This window comes from Convolutriloba macropyga, chromosome 9 (genome assembly GCF_964194025.1).
Source record: "Convolutriloba macropyga chromosome 9, txConMacr16.3, whole genome shotgun sequence".
Lineage (NCBI taxonomy): Eukaryota > Metazoa > Xenacoelomorpha > Acoela > Convolutidae > Convolutriloba > Convolutriloba macropyga.
Window position 1 is genome coordinate 4,847,022 of NC_134476.1, and position 21,692 is coordinate 4,868,713.

The window sequence follows — 21,692 nt, forward strand, 5'->3', positions numbered from 1 at the left end:
GCATTTGATAGTGATTTATTTGACCCTAAGAAGTTACAATTTTTGGGTTTTTGCGAAGTTTCAGCTTCTGAAACCTGAAACCTCGAACTATTTTTTTTGGAATTTTGTGTTACAGTACATCTTTATAGCGTAATTTCTAACGCAGAATTTAATGGATACAATTTAAAAGTCGTAAAAAGAGGACAAGTTTTCATTTTTCGAAGTTTTGGATTCTGCAACCTGAAACCTGAATTTTTTTTTGGATTTGTGTGTTACAGTACATCTTTATATTGTAATTTTTCAGGCCGAATGCAGAGGGCATAATTTATAAGTCATTGCTAAAGTAAAAGTTCTTGGAAAAAATACCCAATTATTGCCAAAAATTACCCAATTATTGCCGAAAAAACCCAAATATTGGCAAAAAAATCCCAAATTCTTGAAAAAAAACAAACACTCAACCAATGTGAAAAATTCCCAACTATTGCCAACAGAGCCCAGGTCTTGGTGAAAAACACCCAATTCTTGACCCAAAATATCCAATTATTGTCAAAAAACTCAAATGTTACCAAAAAATATCAAACTGTTGTAAAAAAAAACAATTCTAGCCCAAGATTATCTGTTTCTAGTAATGAATTACACAATTCATAGCAAAAATACACATTTATTACCACAATCTACTAAACTTTTGCCAAATATACCTAATTCCTGCGACAAGGAACGCAGTTCTAGTAAAAATATCCCAATACTTGCCACACCGAGACACAAGTGTCGCCAAAAATACCCATTTTTACCACAAAATAGCAAAATCTTGTCAAAAAATACCCAAATTGTAACCAAAATAACAAAATTGTATCAAATATTTATCTAAAATATATCAAAAATTAGACAATCTTGCCATCATCCGTTTTTCTCTAATTTCTTATCAACAATCCAAGTATTTAGTGACCTTAAAACATCAACTTTTGAGATCATCTTTTGTAAAGACGAATCTTCTCAGGTGATCGATATAGGTTTAATGAGTACAAATTTGTCACGAATTTATTGCTATTGTACAGAATTAATCGTTAAAAGTTCAGTCATAGTAATTTAACAATTACGTACTACTATCTTCTCAATTAAGAACAATTACGTGATCATTTTGTGTAAGAGGGCCACTCACCTCTTTGGAACAAAATTTACTCCAGCTACGTCATATGATTGCTTCAATTAGGGATACCTATGTATTGTATGGGGTCACTGAACTCATGTGAACATAAAATAATCCTTACTACTTACGATATTATTCCTATTTTATCAAAGCATGCACAGCTCACGTGCTTGAAGTCTTACTCATAGTATTGTAACAATTACGTCACTATTGCGTCATAATGATGTCATTTTTTTATTGTAGTGCACAAACAAAAATTCAACTCATTGCGCTTATTTTCGTTCTGTTCAACAACTTAGCTATAATTAGACTTTTTCATTTTTTTCGGAGACAAGTTTAATCTCCTTTTCCTACAAACCTAAGTTTTCAGTTATAAACCTTTCAGTGGAGATTCTTCATCTCTAGGACATCTTCCTATTTCCCATTCCAGGTAAGTCACCTCTGTCATAGAATACGAAAACAGACCAAAAAAGAATAATAAGGGGCTATTATAATCATCGTACTCATTCGCAAATAGCATATTATTTTTTCAGAGAGAAAGTTTTTTTCAATATCTGTATTTTCAATTTATTTAGGACTTCAACCGTCGTCACCTAAAAAAGGCTGGAATAATGAATATCAAATCTGTGAAATTGAACGAAAATCTTAAGGCCCACTTCTTCTTCCCCGATTTCAATGATGATGTAGCAATTATAAAGGAGAGGAAGACGTGCTTCGGCTGGGTAGCTGAACCTCCATTCTGCATTCCGAGGCAGCTTCTGGTCTTCATTATTGCAATCGAGAATTTGCCAGAAGTTTCTGTTCCATACCAACAGAAAACTGTAGACTTCTACGAGAACCACATCGAAAACAAAACTTTACAAGTCTCAGACAACATGGAACTGAGAAGATCAGTTATTGCACAATTTTGTGATTATGAGTTGTTCTATAGACCAATGTATGAAAATCAATTAGGATTTTATGAGGAGGAGAGGGAACTTAAATTTCTCTGGTGTGTGTCTGACGAGTATGACCATTTGCAGGAGCAGAAACCTGATCGGGATTGTGACGAGTGGGAAAATGGGTCATTGACAGGGAGTATTATCGCAATTATAGAAGAAGAGAACGCACTTGATCCCAAGTTAGACAACAAAAAATCTGACCAGGCAGTCCCTTTTGCGTAATTTTCTACAGACACTGGACAAGATGCAATGAAAGAAGTACAGGGAGCATCGAGTGTTGAAAATACTTCAATCAAGTCTGCCAGAACCATCCTTAGTACTGTACTCAATGATTATACAGATTACCAAGATCATATTTTATCTAATGAAGCAAGTGAAAAAATATCTGAAAAAACTTCCCTTAAATCTGAGCAACCAGCATCTTGTACACAAACGACTGTCAAGAGAAGGGCTCCTGCTGTCAATAACCCTGAAAGAGTGGGAAGTAAAAATTTAGATGGTGATGAAAACAAAGACAACTTGTGTCCTCCATCGTGCAAATTGAGACAAGCTGCTGAGTTGTATAGTACCTAAACTAACAGGCTGAGAAGTAATTTTTTTGACTGATTATCTGTTTGTATTTCCGGTATAATTTCAGATCCAAAAACTATTATTTCCTGAGGTGACTAATTGACTGTTTAATTTGTAATATCTCTTTTTTACACTCAGAAAAAGCTGAATTTCATGTATGCTTTTGAATTGATACTTTGATAAAATAATTTATTTGAGTTTTACAAATGCAATTTTCGAAATTAACTTTTATTTCAAGTTCATATTTGAATTAAAATTTATGTCAAAAAATGCCTGTTTTTGTAATATCTGTTTTTTTCTCAAAAATGGCGGTTAACGACAAAAAAGGCTTGTTTTCATAAAATTTTTTTTCAAAAACGCGGGTTTTTTGGCTTCTGCAATGAACTCCCGGCAGCTGATACTGGATGACGCAAAACGATTACAGTGATAATTTCGAAGCAAACTCCAGCAGCAATTCTTCCCATCAGAATATTGCAATAAGCGTGCTGCCTTTGATAATAGATTACCTGGTCATTTAAAAGAAGAATTTTTGGCAGGAATTTTTAGAAACAGATACTCATACAAATCTTTAGGTATAGAATTTACCATTTTTAAAAAAAAGTTGAAAACCTTTTGCATAATTTTTTAATGTTTAGAAAAAATATTCTTTTACTATCCCATTTTTTTCAAAGAAGTCGTTTTTTTACAAAAGGTTTCTTTTTTCATTTTTCCATTTGTCAGTTTTTGAAGTTTTTTAATGTGAAGTTTTGAATTGAATCATTGTTTTAAATGAAAATCTTTCTTACTAAAATGATTTTCTTTGAAAATTGTTGTGTTTTACACACTGTTTTTAACAAAAATATAAATCTTGATGTTTTTTTAATTTTTTATTTCTCCTTTTTTTTCTGTTTTTTTTAATGTAAAAATTTAATTTTAATTAATTTTTTTTTTGAAAAAACAAAATTTTACTAGAATAATCTTTCTTTCAAAAATGCCTTTTTTTCATAAGGTTTTAAACAAAAAATGCAAATTGTGTTGTTTTTTATTGTTTTATTTTTCCTTTTTTTCTGTTTTTGAATTTTTTAACGTAAAATTTTAAGTTTTTTTTTCGAAAGAATTTGTTTTTACTAAAAAAAATTTCTGTCAAAAATGCCGTTTTTTACATAAGGTTTTTAACAAAAAATGCAATTTGTGTTGTTTTTTATTTTTCTATTTTTCCTTTTTTCTGTTTTTGAATTTTTTTTATGTAAAATTTTAAATTTTTTTTTCGAAAAATCTTGTTTTACTAAAAAAAATTTCTGTCAAAAATGCCGTTTTTTACATAAGGTTTTTAACAAAAAATGCAACTTGTGTTGTTTTTTATTTTTCTATTTTTCTTTTTTTCTGTTTTTGAATTTTTTAATGTAAAATATGAAATTTAATTAATTTCTTTTTGAAAAAACAAATTTTACTAGAATAATTTTTTTTTCAAAAATGCCGTTTTTTACATAAGGTTTTAAACAAAAAATGCAACTTGTGTTGTTTTTTTATTTTTCTATTTTTCATTTTTTTCTGCTTTCGAATTTTTTTATGTAGAATTTAATTCTTTTTTGAACAAACAAGTTTTACTAGAATAATTTATCTTTCAAAAATGCCGTTTTTTACATAAAGTTTTTACCAAAAAAAGCTATTTTTGTTTTTTAATTTTCTATTTTTTAGTTTTTGAATTTTCTTATTGAATTACTTTTTTTTCTTAAAAATGTTGTTTTCTTAAATATTTTTTGGCAAAAATGCCGTTTTTTACATTATGTATTTAACAAAAAATGTGAATTTTGTTGTTTTTAACTTTTCTGTTTTTCCTTTTTTCAGTTTTGGAAGTTTTTTTTGTAAAATTTTTAATTTAATTTTTTTTTGAAAAAACATTGTTTTAGTAAAACAATTTTTTTCCAAATGTCGTTTTTTGCATAATATTTTCAACAAAAAATGTAAGTTTGATGTTTTTTTCTTTTTCGATTTTTTAATTTTTCAGCTCTTGATGTTTTTTTGCAATTTCTTTAGCAAAGCAGAAAATTGTAAAAATCAATGTATTACAATTATTACAAAAATCAATTATTTATTACAATTATTTATTACAAATTAATACATTTATTAATAAAATTTGCGGAAATCTATAACAAATCAAGCTTTTGATGACAAGCATATTTGTTTGAATTTTATCATTTTAAACAATTACATTTTTATTGATATCATGTTCTTCTTGAGAAATTCCGATTTATTCATCGTCTCGTGATAAAAATACTTCAGAGTAAACCCTGGGGTACCGGTGTCGCGTGGTGACAATTACTGGCTTCAAGCATCCCTAGCGTGCATCTCTGGATGTTGTTCGGAAATTAAAGATCGTTGGGCGCGCAGAACGCGCCTCGCGGCAGAGCCGCGATCAACGATCTTTTAAAAACTGAAAAACTGAAAAATGTCTTCCAAAACTGAAAAAAGGAAAAACAGAAAAGTAAAAAACAACAAAATTCACATTTTTTGTAAATTACATAATGTAAAAAACGGCATTTTTTGCCAAAAAATGTTTTAGAAAACAACATAATAAAAAAAATAATTCAATAAAAAATTCAAAAACTGAAAAATAGAAAAATAAAAAACAACACAAGTTGCATTTTTTGTTTAAAAGCTTATGTAAAAAACGGCATTTTTGAAAAAAAAAACATTCTAGTAAAACTTGTTTTTTCAAAAAGGAAATTAATTAAATTTCCTATTTTCCATTAAAAAATTCAAAAACAGAAAAAAGGAAAAATAGAAAAATAAAAAACAACACAAGTTGCCTTTTTTGTTAAAAACCTTATGTAAAAAACAGCATTTTTGACAGAAATTTTTTTTAGTAAAACAAAATTTTTTAAAAAAAAAATTTAAAATTTTACATAAAGGTTTTAAACAAAAAATGCAACTTGTGTTGTTCTTCATTTTTTATTCTTCCTTTTTTTTCTGTTTTTGAATTTTTTCATGTAAAAGTTTAAAATTTTTTACTCAAAAAATTTTGTTTTACTAAAAAAAATTTCTTTCAAAAATGCCGTTTTTTACATAAGGTTTTAAACAAAAAATGCAACTTGTGTTGTTTTTTTATTTTTCTATTTTTCATTTTTTTCTGCTTTCGAATTTTTTTATGTAAAATTTAATTCTTTTTTGAACAAACAAGTTTTACTAGAATAATTTATCTTTCAAAAATGCCGTTTTTTACATAAAGTTTTTACCAAAAAATGCTATTTTTGCTTTTTAATTTTCTATTTTTCAGTTTTTGAATTTTTTATTGAATTACTTTTTTTTTCTTAAAAAATGTTGTTTCCTTAAACATTTTTTGGCAAAAATGCCGTTTTTTACATTATGTATTTAACAAAAAATGCGAATTTTGTTGTTTTTAACTTTTCTGTTTTTCCTTTTTTCAGTTTTGGAAGTTTTTTTGTAAAATTTTTAATGTAATTTTTTTTTGAAAAAAGATTGTTTTAGTAAAACAATTTTTTTCCAAATGTCGTTTTTTGCATAATATTTTACACAAAAAATGTAAGTTTGATGTTTTTTCTTTTTCGATTTTTTAATTTTTCAGCTCTTGATGTTTTTTGCAATTTCTTTAGCAAAGCAGAAAACTGTAAAAATCAATGTATTACAATTATTACAAAAATCAATTATTTATTACAATTATTTATTACAAATTAATACATTTATTAATAAAATTTGCGGAAATCTATAACAAATCAAGCTTTTGATGACAAGCATATTTGTTTTAATTTTATCATTTTAAACAATTACATTTTTATTCATATCATGTTCTTCTTGAGAAATTCCGATTTATTCATCGTCTCGTGATAAACATACTTCAGAGTAAACCCTGGGGTACCGGTGTCGCGTGGTGACAATTACTGGCTTCAAGCATCCCTAGCGTGCATCTCTGGATGTTGTTCGGAAATTATAGATCGTTGGGCGCGCAGAACGCGCCTCGCGGCAGAGCCGCGATCAACGATCTCTTAAAAACTGAAAAACTGAAAAAAGTCTTCCAAAACTGAAAAAAGGAAAAACAGAAAAGTAAAAAACAACAAAATTCACATTTTTTATAAATTACATAATGTAAAAAACGGCATTTTTTGCCAAAAAATGTTTTAGAAAACAACATAATAAAAAAATAATTCAATAAAAAATTCAAAAACTGAAAAATAGAAAAATAAAAAACAACACAAGTTGCACTTTTTGTTATAAACCTTATGTAAAAAACGGCATTTTTGACAGAATTTTTTTTAGTAAAACAAAAATTTTCGAAAAAAAAATTTAAAGTTTTACATAAAAAAATTCAAAAACAGAAAAAAGGAAAAATAGAAAAATAAAAAACAACACAAGTTGCTTTTTTTGTTAAAAACCTTATGTAAAGAACGGCATTTTTGAAATAAATTTTTTTTATTAAAACAAAATTTTTCCAATAAAAATTTTTAGAATTTTACATGAAAAAAATCAAAAACAGAAAAAAAAGGAAAAATAAAAAATGAAGAACAACACAAGTTGCATTTTTTGTTTAAAACCTTATGTAAAAAACGGCATTTTTGAAAAAAAAAATTATTCTAGTAAAACTTGTTTTTTCAAAAAGGAAATTAATTAAATTTCCTATTTTCCATTAAAAAATTCAAAAACAGAAAAAAGGAAAAATAGAAAAATAAAAAACAACACAAGTTGCTTTTTTTGTTTAAAACCTTATGTAAAGAACGGCATTTCTGAAATAAATTTTTTTACTAAAACAAAATTTTTCGAATAAAAAATTTTAGAATTTTACATGAAAAAAATCAAAAACAGAAAAAAAAGGAAAAATAAAAAATGAAGAACGACACAAGTTGCATTTTTTGTTTAAAACCTTATGTAAAAAACGGCATTTTTGAAAAAAAAATTATTCTAGTAAAACTTGTTTTTTCAAAAAGGAAATTGATTAAATTTCCTATTTTCCATTAAAAAATTCAAAAACAGAAAAAAGGAAAAATAGAAAAATAAAAAAAAACACAAGTTGCCTTTTTTGTAAAAACCTTATGTAAAAAACAGCATTTTTGACAGAAATTTTTTTTAGTAAAACAAAATTTTTCGAAAAAAAATTTAAAATTTTACATAAAAAAATTCAAAAACAGAGAAAAAGGAAAAAAACAACACAATTTGCATTTTTTGTTAAAAGCCTTATGAAAAAAATGCATTTTTGAAAGAAAAATTATTCTAGTAAAATTTTGTTTTTTCAAAAAAAATTAATTAAAATTAAATTTTCACATAAAAAAATTAAAAAACAGAAAAAAGGAGAAATAAAAAATAAAAACCATCAAGATTTATATTTTTGTTAAAAACAGTGTGTAAAACACAACAATTTTCAAAAAAAAAATCATTTTAGTAAAAAAGATTTTCATTTAAAAAAATGATTCAATTCAAAAATTCATATTAAAAAACTTCAAAAACTGACAAATGGAAAAATGAAAAAAGAAACCTTTTGTAAAAAAACGACTTCTTTGAAAAAAATGGGATAGTAAATTATACAGTAAATTATACAGCAAAAATGGGATAGTAAATTATATAGTCAAAACAGTAAAAAATTATGCAAAAGGTTTTCAACTTTTTTTTTTTAAAAAATTGTAAAATCTATACTTAAAGATTTGTATGAGTATCTGTTTCTAAAAATTCCTGCCAAAAATTCTTCTTTTAAATGACCAGGTAATCTATTATCAAAGGCAGCACGCTTATTGCAATATTCTGATGGGAAGAATTGCTGCTGGAGTTTGCTTCGAAATTATCACTGTAATCGTTTTGCGTCATCCAGTATCAGCTGCCGGGAGTTCATTGCAGAAGCCAAAAAACCCGCGTTTTTGAAAAAAAATTTTATGAAAACAAGCCTTTTTTGTCGTTAACCGCCATTTTTGAGAAAAAAACAGATATTACAAAAACAGGCATTTTTTGACATAAATTTTAATTCAAATATGAACTTGAAATAAAAGTTAATTTCGAAAATTGCATTTGTAAAACTCAAATAAATTATTTTATCAAAGTATCAATTCAAAAGCATACATGAAATTCAGCTTTTTCTGAGTGTAAAAAAGAGATATTACAAATTAAACAGTCAATTAGTCACCTCAGGAAATAATAGTTTTTGGATCTGAAATTATACCGGAAATACAAACAGATAATCAGTCAAAAAAATTACTTCTCAGCCTGTTAGTTTAGGTACTATACAACTCAGCAGCTTGTCTCAATTTGCACGATGGAGGACACAAGTTGTCTTTGTTTTCATCACCATCTAAATTTTTACTTCCCACTCTTTCAGGGTTATTGACAGCAGGAGCCCTTCTCTTGACAGTCGTTTGTGTACAAGATGCTGGTTGCTCAGATTTAAGGAAAGTTTTTTCAGATATTTTTTCACTTGCTTCATTAGATAAAATATGATCTTGGTAATCTGTATAATCATTGAGTACAGTACTAAGGATGGTTCTGGCAGACTTGATTGAAGTATTTTCAACACTCGATGCTCCCTGTACTTCTTTCATTGCATCTTGTCCAGTGTCTGTAGAAAATTACGCAAAAGGGACTGCCTGGTCAGATTTTTTGTTGTCTAACTTGGGATCAAGTGCGTTCTCTTCTTCTATAATTGCGATAATACTCCCTGTCAATGACCCATTTTCCCACTCGTCACAATCCCGATCAGGTTTCTGCTCCTGCAAATGGTCATACTCGTCAGACACACACCAGAGAAATTTAAGTTACCTCTCCTCCTCATAAAATCCTAATTGATTTTCATACATTGGTCTATAGGGCAACTCATAATCACAAAATTGTGCACGTTCCATGTTGTCTGAGACTTGTAAAGTTTTGTTTTCGATGTAGTTCTCGTAGAAGTCTACAGTTGTCTGTTTGTATGGAAGAGAAACTTCTGGCAAATTCTCAATTGCAATAATGAAGAACAGAAGCTGCCTCGGAATGGAGAATGGAGGTTCAGCTACCCAGCCGAAGCACGTCTTCCTCTCCTTTATAATTGCTACATCATCATTGAAATCGGGGAAGAAGAAGTGGGCCTTAAGACTTTCGTTCAATTTCACAGATTTGATATTCAGCTTTTTTTAGGTGACGACGGTTGAACTCCTAAACAAATTGAAAATACAGATATTGAAAAAAACTTTCTCTCTGAAGAAATAATATGCTATTTGCGAATGAGTACGATGATTATAATAGCCCATTATTTTTCTTTTTTGGTCTGTTTTCGTATTCTATAACAGAGTTGACTTACCTGGAATGGGAAATAGGAAGATGTCCTAGAGATGAAGAATCTCCACTGAAAGGTTTATAACTGAAAATTTAGGTTTGTAGGAAAAGGAGATTAAACTTGTCTCCGAAAAAAAATGAAAAAGTCTAATTATAGCTAAGTTGTTGAACAGAACGAAAATAAGCGCAATGAGTTGAATTTTTGTTTGTGCACTACAATAAAAAAACGACATCATTATGACGCAATAGTGACGTAATTGTTACAATACTATGAGTAAGACTTCAAGCACGTGAGCTGTGCATGCTTTGATAAAATAGGAATAATATCGTAAGTAGTAAGGATTATTTTATGTTCACATGAGTTCAGTGACCCCATACAATACATAGGTATCCCTAATTGAAGCAATCATATGACGTAGCTGGAGTAAATTTTGTACCAAAGAGGTCAGTGGCCCTCTTACACAAAATGATCACGTAATTGTTATTAATTGAGAAGATAGTAGGACGTAATTGTTAAATTACTATGATTGAACTTTTAACGATTAATTCTGTACAATAGCAATAAATTCGTGACAAATTTGTACTCATTAAACCTATATCGATCACCTGAGAAGATTCGTCTTTACAAAAGATGATCTCAAAAATTGATGTTTTAAGGTCACTAAATACTTGGATTGTTGATAAGAAATTAGAGAAAAACGGATGATGGCAAGATTGTCTAATTTTTGATATATTTTAGATAAATATTTGATAAAATTTTGTTATTTTGGTTACAATTTGGGTATTTTTTGACAAGATTTTGCTATTTTGTGGTAAAAATGGGTATTTTTGGCGACACTTGTGTCTCGGTGTGGCAAGTATTGGGATATTTTTACTAGAACTGCGTTCCTTGTCGCAGGAATTAGGTATTTTTGGCAAAAGTTTAGTATATTGTGGTAATAAATGTGTATTTTTGCTATGAATTGTGTAATTCATGACTAGAAACAGATAATCTTGGGCTAGAATTGTTTTTTTTTACAACAGTTTGATATTTTTTGGTAACATTTGAGTTTTTTGACAATAATTGGATATTTTGGGTCAAGAATTGGGTGTCTTTCACCAAGACCTGGGCTCTGTTGGCAATAGTTGGGAATTTTTCACATTGGTTGAGTGTTTGTTTTTCAAGAATTTGGGATTTTTTTGCCAATATTTGGGTTTTTTTCGGCAATAATTGGGTAATTTTTGGCAATAATTGGGTATTTTTTCCAAGAACTTTTACTTTAGCAATGACTTATAAATTATGCCCTCTGCATTCTGCCTGAAAAATTACAATATAAAGATGTACTGTAACACAAAATTCCAAAAAAAATAGTTCGAGGTTTCAGGTTTCAGAAGCTGAAACTTCGCAAAAACCCAAAAATTGTAACTTCCTAGGGTCAAATAAATCACTATCAAATGCATTGTTTAAAAACAACATATAGAGTGATGATATAAGTTACCATTCTCGAAGAAAATTTTTTGTAGTTTGATGTTTGAGAAACTAAAACTACATAAAACCCAAACCCATAATCTACAATTGACCGTGAAATTACCGCCATTGAATTCCACTTCGAAAAATACCCTCTAAAGTTGTACTGTAGTATACATTTTCGACCAAAAAAATTTTTAGTTTGAGGTTTCAGAATCTGAAACTGTGAAAAAACAAAAAAATTTTCAGTGATGGTTTTCTGTGCTTTAGTATTTTTCAACGAAATCTGAGTTAAAAAATTTTAATCGATTATTTGAACATCATTATCTGAAAAAATTTGTTCATGGTTTCGGGTTTGCGAAACTGAAACTACTGAGAAATAAACCAGAAACTACGAAAAGAAACTGCCAAAAAGTCTTGCATACTTTCACATCATCAGGAGTAAAAAAAAGTTAAAAAATGAAATTTTCAAAAATAGATTTTACAGAAGATTTTGTGAAAAATTTTCAATATATTGAAATTATTCGAACCAAAACTTCATTAATAATCAAAAACTAAAACTTGGATAATTGAAAAAGTTATGCGTAAATGAAGTGAATGAAAGAAAAAATTCTGCAGATATATTTTATTAAGTAGATAAGATTAGCTGAAGTGCATTAGAGCGGATGCATTTCCCTGGGGTAATTAAGATAATTACCCCTGGGTAATTACGATAAGATGACAGGTCTATTGTTCTCACTCTCTTTTTTAGGTACGTCTTTGGAAAATTGATGAAAATAGGCTATAGGTAATCTTTATACATAGGTACGTCCTTTTACCCCCCCCCCCCCCCAGCTCTGCTCACCTACTACTACTGTTACTATATAAACGGTGGTAATGAAAGAGTGCGGCAAACTCGACAACAGTGTGACTATCTTCAAATCATCTGCCTCTGTGGTAGTCTTAATAGTCTTAATTTACTATGTGGTATAAGTTATGCAGCTTTTATGAAAGCAACAAGATTTGATTTAAAACATTAAACGGAGTGGTTTAAACAATATGGCTTTCTATTGGAGTTTGATAACTTTTGGGTGGCAATAATAATAACTTTGCTGCAGCTAATATTGTCACAAAAGAGTTTCACAGAGCAAACGTCATTATGAATAAATGTCCAAAGGATGAATTGAATTGAAGGGATTACAAAAAAAGATAAATTTCTTTCCGCATATTCAACCATTATCTTCTTCAACCACATAAACGCAACGCCAAATAGAGTCCAAGAAAAAATTGTTTTGTTGTATTAATTGAGCAGTCTTTTAAACAACTTCGATAACAGCAAACCAATGAATGTAAAACTTTTATAACTTTTATTCAGGCAAATCTTAACGGAAAAGCAATAATCTGCAAACAAGACCCAACTCATCTGTGATTTGTCTACAAAAATTGAAGTCTGAAACACTATTTTGATTTCATCCTTGATTTATTATACTTGACTCAGTATAAGTCAGGTTTTTATAGTTGAATGGTTTTCGTTACAAAATGTTTCAGATTTTCATCTACGTTCTGCTTTGTTTTAGCTCTGTCTAGTGAATTCTGATTAATACAGAACTCTATACAATACATGTGTTAAACTCGACAAAAGAATAATTAAACATCTAAGCAGTTTTTTTCCATAATTTAAGCCAAAATAAAATAAGTGACTCCTTCAAATCTGTTGTGTTAGGAGGTCATTTTGGAAGAGTATTTTACCGTTTGAGATGTCCGCATATGAAAATCCAATTAAAAGAATTATTATAAATTTGGAATTTTGAGAAAAACTGTTCACTATTTTCGCTCTTGAAAGATTATGACATTAAGGCATAAATAAATGTGTTTTGTAGATAAATGTGAGTCCTCCCCTGCCCAATTTGTACAAGAGAGTTGTAAGATTGCTTTCAATGTCTCAAAGGAAACATTTGTGACTGAAACAAAATCCTATGATTACATGCTCTTGAAAGAGATGCAATATTGTCAATTCTTAGAACTCCTAAGTAAATTTAATTAGTTTGTATGATGAATAAAATTGTTAAATTTGCAAGTTCAAAATTGTAAGATAATTTTGTATGAAAATTAGACTATTTAATTGTCAAGTTCATAATCAGCATTCATAAAAGATTTATTTGTCCTCCGACAGTTTAGCATTTTCCGCATAAGATGAATTAATTGCTCTTTTTTAGTCAGAGGAGGTTTCGTGATCGTTGTTTGACAGGGTTGCGTAATCTCAGTTTGATCGGTTTACATAATCACTGTCTGTTCGGGTTACGTAATCACAGCTTTATCTTTATGAACAGGGCTAGAAGAGCACCAGCTAATGCAGGTACAATTCCGATCCAGGGTATGATGCTGCTATAGCCCACAGATCCAACATAATTAATTTCATTATAGGCCAAACTCTGGCACATATTGGCCAATATCAGTAGCACAGCTGAAAATAGAACAAAAGAACCAAAATGTTTCATTCACGACAGTTGCCATTGTTTTCTAAGCAACTATTACCTCAAAAATTACAGTTTCAACCGTTTCTTCTTCATTAGAAATGAAATTGGTAAACTGGAAAGTGACTAAATGGTTAAGAAGTCCACACCTTTTGTTTTTTAAATAAAAAATCTGTTGAGATCCAAATTTCTCTTAAGAAAATCCATTTAACAGATTCACTTGGCTCCACTGAATGAAACTGGGGATCTGTCATCATAGAGATTATTTTTAATGACAAAAAGAAGAAAAATTCTATGTTCATTCATTTTTTCGAAGTCAAACGGTTTTCAAGTTGTTGAAAGCATAACTACTGAATGCAAACAACATAAAAGTCCATTGATGGCTACCTCGTAAGCTCAACAGTCTTTTCATTGATAATAGCTAGTGATAACACCACAAAAAGAACAGAAAGAGGCAAAAACGAAAACAGGCATATGGAAACCACAAAAATAAGTTATTATCTGTCTAAAATACTTTTAATCAAATGTGCTTTGTTAGGAATCCCAGTGGTACCTTTCATTAATAATGTTTAATGATGAGAAAAAATTAGAGCAAGATTCACAAAAGAATTTTGGAAACAGAGTGTCAACGCCATAAAACTGTTAACTATTGACTAAACGAGCAATAAAAAATCATTTAAGGTTTCTTGGAAAGCCTAAATTTTAACTTCTTATTATCAGTTTTTTATCATAATGCCGTTCTTTGATAATGAGCAAAAACTATTAGGCAAAAATGAACGCCACAGGAAACAAAAAGATATCAAAAACAAAACCTCACTTGCTGAAATGCAGTGATTTTAACATTATGCCAACTAATCGTATTACGTTGAATACGTTAGTGATAAATTGACAAAAGTAACAACAAGGCAGGTAAACAGCGACAAATGAAGGTACAATTTATCACTAAACTTTTTAATGTTAGAAAAACAAAAGTATCTTGTTTGATAATTGACTTATTAAACCATTTAATACACTTTCTCTTTTGAAATAAAATGATAAGACAGCAAATTCTTACAATAAGTTCGTTTAAAGCTAAAAAATAGCAAAAATCATATGAAATCATTTTGAATCAAAACTATAAAAGTTTTCCCGTGTTCAATTACAAAAACCAGTAGATCACATGCAGCAGCTTGAAAAGCAATTGTAGAAAATCACGGGAAAATTGTTGGAAAGAGCAACTAATATGCCGCAAGTGAAAAAAAATTATCCGTGAAACCCCAAAGATTGATCAAACAACAGTTTCTCTCTATATTTTCAAAGCATTTTGCGATTCGCGATTTGATTTGAAATTCTAGGATGTTATCCGCCATTCTGCAGCTCAGTGGGAATATAACTTTGGCGCCAACTCAGGAGCATGTGTTTTATTACATAGTAAGGTGCAATCAAACAACACATATTTTTCAAGAAGGACAAAAAAATTTTGGGGCGCCAAAACAGAGTGGATTTATGTTTTTTGCTTTGAAAATAGTCATTTTTTGTCCTGTTTAATGTTGTTGCCGTACCAAAATCACTGCTCCAATTTGATTTCTCACTGATGTTAGAGACTCACTAAAAATATGAAGGTCTGAAAAAATGTCCTACCGTTGTAATCTAGGTCCATTTAATTGTAAAAACCACAATGAAACTAACAAAAACCTCGCTATAGGATTGAATTGTTATCAACAATACGAAAAATCCCAATTTTGAAAATAATATAGCAAAAATGTCTTATTTTTATTAAATGTGAACAAAAATTTACAATATTCTCTTAAATATAAAACTTTTTACCTGGATAACTCCTCATAAATTAAAATTAAAAATGATTTCAATTTATAATTCGGCTCTCGATGCGGTTCGAAAGAAATGATACCACTCATATCTTTCTACGTCAATTATATTCTTCGTACAAAATTGACTGAAAAAAAACCAGTCCAACATATAGTTCCAGCTGTCACGAAGTGATGTTGGAATAACAAATGCTGTAATATTCGTTTGATGTGGACACTTTTGCACGTCCTCCTTGAAGCTCTGGTCATCCAAAAATGTCTTTTCAGTGGCTGGAGGAGTTAATGGTTACATCTTGACGAATTGGGATACGTTTTAATGGGAAAGAATTTTCCACTTCATGTGTTGAAAATTAGAAAAAAATGTCAATTTAATCTTAACTCATAATAATTGAACCTCAGTTGTTTAACTAAAAATATCCATACTAACATCAAAGCAAAAGATTATTTGAAAAAAAAATAAATTGTTTGTCAAAATTGAAATGCTCGTGAAAATCTCCGCTTACCATTAGCTGACGCAATGAGAGCGCCTATGACCGAGAAAAAGTCTCCAATGAAGACCGAAGCCAGAAGGGCACAGCATGCCGCTGCTCCAGTGAGATACTCCACTACGTAAAATGTCCTTGCAAACATTATTCTTGTCTTGAAAGCACTGCTGCCATGAAAGACTGAAAAAGTACCCCATTTTTAACTATCATTTTATTATCTTTTTTTCGATCAACAAATATTCCAAATATCTGAATATCTGGTATCTTTATCACAACTATCATTATTACAATTTTTATCATTATTATCATTGTCATTATTATTATTATTATTACTAATATTATTACTATTATTATTATTATTATTTTCATTATTTTATAATATGTATATATATATATATATATATATATATATATATATATATACATATATATATATATATATATATATATATATATATATATATATGTATATATATATATATATATATATATATATACATATACATAAATTTATATATGTATATATATATATAAATATATATATTTAAATAATATTATTAATATTATTCTTATTGTTATTATTAATATTTTTTTTATTATTTTTTTAAAGATTGTTGTTATTATTACTAATTTTATCATTATTATAAGTACTTTTTAACTATTACCACGATTATAATTAATGTTATTATTTTCAATAATCTTCTTTTTACGTTGATTGGTGTTACTTCAATGTAATTTGTTTTTTTTTGTATTTGTCAATCTCACTATTACAATTGTGACTAAGGTAACATTGGAATTAATAAAAATGCTTCACAATTGGCCTCTGATCACAATTTTTCCAGTTGTGAAGTCAAAAGTCCCCTAAGGGTAATGGAATTTATCTCCTTGATACTGACGCTTCGCAATTGTCAGTTTAGTTTTAAGGTTATTTTTAACAACACCAATTTTGATAAAACCAATTTTAGTTTTTCTGAATTGAGGAAAAGTAGAATTTTCATTTTTTTAAAATCTTATTATTTTATTTCTTCGTCATTTTTGAGGAAGAACATTGTGTATGTTGATCCTAGATGTTTTCGCTCAAGATCATTGTTAGATCTGAATAGTTTGAGCGGTGAAAGATAGCTGAAGAAAAAGTTTGTGGAGATTTTTATCTGCGCAAATTGATTGAAAGTACAGCCATGCACATATTTTAACATAATTATACTCTTATTGTTATGTCTTCTCTAACTCCAAAATTCATGTGGTGATTGCTTTAACAATCGTTTTCCGCACATCAAAAGACAACAAAGAAATGAGATTTTTCGTTTATTGCGCTTCCTTACAGTCAATCCTGTTGCGTATTTCTCTCTATCAGTCTCTGAAATGATATTCCACAGCAGGTCTTTTTTTGAAGAATTGAGGGAGGACATACCTGATCTGTTGTTGATGCAAAAAACTTTTTTTGTAAAAGTGCGCATTGTTTTTAAATGCATCATAACTGCGTTATCTCTCATCATCTTACAAATTGATTTCAGGAATAGGGTTTGATTAAATTGGGAGTTAGAATTTGAAACATTTTGCAAAGGTAATGGTGACTCTGATTGCTAGCGGCAGCAGCTACGAAAGTAAAAAATACGCATTCAAATTTTCACCAATTAAGAAATCAAATTCGGTAGTCACACTTTTGCACTTCATATGCTATGGTAAAAGCAATAATGGAAAAGTCAAATTTTCCATACAATAATCTCAGTCGTTTATTTTTGCTTCAAATTCAGAGTTACTAGTAATTTGCGAATATTCAGTTTTTATTTATTTTTAACACTAAAATTTAATTTTTTTAAAAATTTTTATACAATTTAGTTCAAATTTTCTGAAATAACAGAGTCTCTTAGTCGAGACAGGATGTCAATCTTGCAAGATCTTAAAAGTTTATGCATAATCTTGCAAGCGCTTGCAAGATTCTTGCAATATTAAGATCGTGAATCGTCTAGGAAAGTTTAACTGACGTGCAGATAACGGAAACTATATGCACTTTAAGAACCGGGAGGGGTTGATTTTTGATTGTCATAAATTTGTACCATATTTGACGCATGTTCCATCAGCGCATGCCTTCCACACGCCAAACGAAGCTTCATGCGTGATATCTTGTATCGTAAATGGGCCCACATTTCTTTCTTCACCAGGAACCGTTACATGATATCCATCGTTACCACAAGCCAACAAGCCACAAAGAATACTACTTCCAACCAGTCCAACAGCCACAAAGACCAGAATTTTTTTATCCATTGCTTTGCAAACTTTCTGCAAAATTATTGTCTGTTTTTATGTTTCCATTTTCCCGTGGACATAATTTTGAACTTGCGCACAAAGTAATGTTTTTTTTGTTCTGGTAATAAATTTCACAGTCGAATGAAAATTTTTTTTTAATCATTTCAATGTACCATGCATTTAAACGGGAGTAAAAATTGCCATGATATTTGGTTTTCACTTGATTTTTGCATATGCATCTGAAAATGACTAATCCCGTCTTTTATTGTGAGCGATACAAACCATTATCTAAGTTTTTTTAGATCTAAAAAATTAAATTAATACAAATCTTTGTTATCAAACTTTGATTCGGAATCAAAAGTTTTTGCTCATTAAAAGTTCAAATAAGGGAGTGTTTGTTTTGTTGAAGAATTCTTCATTCTTCTCAATCGCTCTCTATAACATCAGTCCTGTTCTTCTTAAATTTCAGAATTCTTCTCTTTTCAATCTTCATTGAATTCTTGAAAATTATTTATGTTCTCCCCTCTCGTTAGGTGAGACAATTTTTACAAAAACGAAGGTCCCCTCTAATTGGGTGACACCTCTAAAATGACTCCACTCTTCTTGGAGTTCACAAAGAGTTCTTGGAGTTCATTATCTAAGTAAAGGTAAATTAAAAAACATTACTTTGTTCACATAACCAAAAAATGCTCACGAGGAAAAGGAGAGCAAAAAAATTTGTTGAGATTAAAGTGAAAGAGCTCGAATGAAAATCGAAGTCGAGTTCGATTTAAAAGATTTTGTCTCAAGCAGACCCAACTGTTCACGGGGAAACTAAATTGTTCAACTGTGGGTTTGCTGATCAATTTTTACTTATGATTGCTTGATTAGCTAAGCACACAAACCCACAACAAAATGTAACCTCCACTAATATTTGGTTGAATTCAATTTAGTTGTTTTTTTAATGTTTAATTGCCGTGTTTTCAAATTATAACACCCTGAACTTAATCTGAATCGCATGAGAGCAAATATCAAAAAGTTTTCACAGTTTAATTTTGTTTAGAATTATTTACTGTTACGTCTATTGTTTTGTTTGTTCCGAAGCTTCAACTAAACAGACAAATTTCCAGTTCTCCGCCTTCTTATAATAAAGTTCTGTCACAAAGTCAAACATTAAATATTGTTTCAAGTTTTGCAGAAAGCAATTCAATGCTATTTGGCGATGTTCATTTTGTCATAAATGTCGAACCCCTGCTGACCTGATTGGCCATTCTTAAGACAAAATGTGGTTCCAACACCTGGCTGACGGTTATCTTGCAAGAATCTGCCAACACTATGCTTCAGCATTTCGTTGGTTTTTCGTAATTTAGCGAATTTCCCCAAAATGCGCGACAAAATTGCCATTCCTCGTCGCTATTCTCGGCTTCTATGCTAGCATTTTGTTGGTTTTGCGTATTTTAGCAGATTTTCTCAAAAAAAGCGACAAAGCAAAAATCACCAACCAAATTGCCATTCCTCGTCACTAATCTCGGCAGCGAAATCTAGCGACAATAGCACTACAAAATTGGCGACTAATTGCCCAAAATCAAAAGACTAGATTAGAGTAGGTGAAAAGGTTAAAGGATTAGATTCAATTACACTTGTCGCTATTTTTGCGCAATTTAAAAAGCAAAAATCTGCGAACTATTTACCAAAGTTTGAGGCTGTTGAGCCTTTTCGCGCTCGCTTACTTTCCTAATCTTAATATATGTATGTAAAATACATGCGTAAGGCAGTGACGAGTCGAGTATATATACTCGGGCAAATGCGTTGTTTGCAATGTAATGATAATGCAAGATCTTGTAAGAAAATGGAGCGAAATGCAAGAGTCTTGTAAGATGACAAACCATCCTACAAGACCCTTACGAGATAACCGTCACTGCCCGTCTAGGGCAGGTCTAAGTAATTTTGGTCAAAGTAGCCCTGTAAAAGTTTGATTTATATACATGTGCAGGTACGAAGGACTCTAGAAATCGTAATGATTTTGGAGAGGTTTTAGAGATCTATTGAAAAAATTGTCAGGAATTACACAAGCGATGAGATACTATGGGCTCGTTCCTAGAGTTTCCATTTCTTAAAAGCAATTTCTGAAACCATTCTTTTCACTAATTCGGGCGCAAAGCTCGGAGTTTTTTTTCCTAAATTTAAGCGTTTCGCATCTGTATTCATATCTTTGGAGTTGAAGTTGGATTTTTCTAAGATCTCGGAATTGGGTTAAATAATGATAATTTGAGTCTTATACAACGTTAAGAGATTGACGAGATTAGGTTAGAAGAAAGTTCAAGAGCGTTTGACTGGTTGGTGTAGTGGTTAGCACGCTAGGCTTGCAACTAAGAGATGCCGGTTACAGTGTCAGCAATGGTCTATGTTCACTATTGCTGCAACCACTTACAACGCCCTAAGATTTTTTTCTTTATTATTTTCATCAATCAGATTTCATTCATTCTGCATTCAAAAGTGGGCGATTAAAACTACGAAGTGGAGTATAAAAGTTTTTTAGAGTATAAAAGTACTCTATATCAATGAACACCAAATAATATTCATCCAGCCCTATTTTATAGTTAAAGGGTAAAAGGGTTGTTGAGTTTGTGCTTGTTCGCCAACTTAAAACGCTGGTTTTACTGTACAAGATAACAGTTTCTTTAATTCTGAATGAGTGTTCGTTTTTAGTTTTTCCGAAAAGTGATTGTAAATTTAGTAACATAACTCTATATCTCCACAGTCGGTAACTTTTGAAAGCCTAAATATTATGAATCAATAATATATCAGTTTTCAAAATAAATGGAGCTTTTCTTAAAAAATTAACGTATCAATAGGAATTTAAACAACTGCTCTACTTAATCCAGGTTTAGGAGATCTTATACAAACTCTGCTTCAAAAACAAAGTTTATTCGAATTGTTGAGGAATCGGTTAAATTTAAAATTTTTTAACAGCTTTGCAGAGTTTACTTGAACAATTGTCTTCTTTTCTCATTCTTCGTTTTATCTCGATGAATACGGAAAATAGAGCACCGATTGATGCCAGCAACACCCCAACCCAAGGTCCGATGCTGTTTTAGTCGAAAAGTCATCCATCCGGAGCTCGAAATTACGTCAAAATCTGGCAAATGTTTGCTAGAATGAGGAGTACATCTGAAACCAGTGCGCAAATGATCCATCAATCCAAATAAAAAGCTAACTTGTTGTGAAAAAACAAGAAAAAAATGCTTTCAAAATATTAATCACAAATGACTTGAAGACATTGCTGACATATTACCGCATTGTCAAAAAAAGTCATTAGTTTCAGTGCGTTGAGATGACGGTATCAACGGAGTTGTGCTGATATAGAGCATCTGGCAACTTGCCAAAAAAAGAAAATAACGAGTTTGTCACC

General features: G+C 29.9%; 3 protein-coding genes across 17 annotated transcripts in view; 2 read left to right on the forward strand and 1 right to left on the reverse strand.

Annotated features, from left to right (window-relative positions):
- LOC142345573 (putative G-protein coupled receptor No18) overlaps positions 1 to 21,692 on the forward strand; it is a 280,348-nt gene that overhangs the window by 165,942 nt on the left and 92,714 nt on the right. The window lies entirely within an intron of this gene.
- Positions 1 to 21,692, forward strand: part of LOC142345574 (neurocalcin homolog) — a 140,682-nt gene that overhangs the window by 39,336 nt on the left and 79,654 nt on the right. The window lies entirely within an intron of this gene.
- Positions 12,892 to 19,878, reverse strand: LOC142345972 (uncharacterized). Of its 4 annotated transcripts, none has more exons than XM_075398442.1 (4): positions 19,186 to 19,878; positions 18,112 to 18,334; positions 16,073 to 16,234; positions 12,892 to 13,754 (listed from the first exon to the last, which is right to left on the reverse strand). In XM_075398442.1, exons 2-4 carry the CDS (start codon positions 18,317 to 18,319, stop codon positions 13,597 to 13,599), a joined length of 528 nt encoding a protein of 175 aa, XP_075254557.1. In that variant the 5' UTR covers positions 18,320 to 18,334; positions 19,186 to 19,878; the 3' UTR covers positions 12,892 to 13,596. The 4 variants fall into 4 exon arrangements, with proteins under 4 accessions (XP_075254557.1, XP_075254554.1, XP_075254555.1 ...); XM_075398439.1 differs by having other exon boundaries at positions 18,996 to 19,878; XM_075398440.1 differs by having other exon boundaries at positions 18,112 to 18,349; positions 18,996 to 19,878.

Coding starts and splice junctions, on each gene's coding strand:
- LOC142345972 (XM_075398442.1), bottom strand. CDS start 18,319: ATGGATAAAAAAATTCTGGTCTTTGTGGCTGTTGGACTGGTTGGAAGT. Junction 16,235..18,111: donor TGGAACATGCGTCAAATATG/GTACAAATTTAT, acceptor GTACTTTTTCAG/TCTTTCATGGCAGCAGTGCT. Junction 13,755..16,072: donor TCTCATTGCGTCAGCTAATG/GTAAGCGGAGAT, acceptor TTCTATTTTCAG/CTGTGCTACTGATATTGGCC.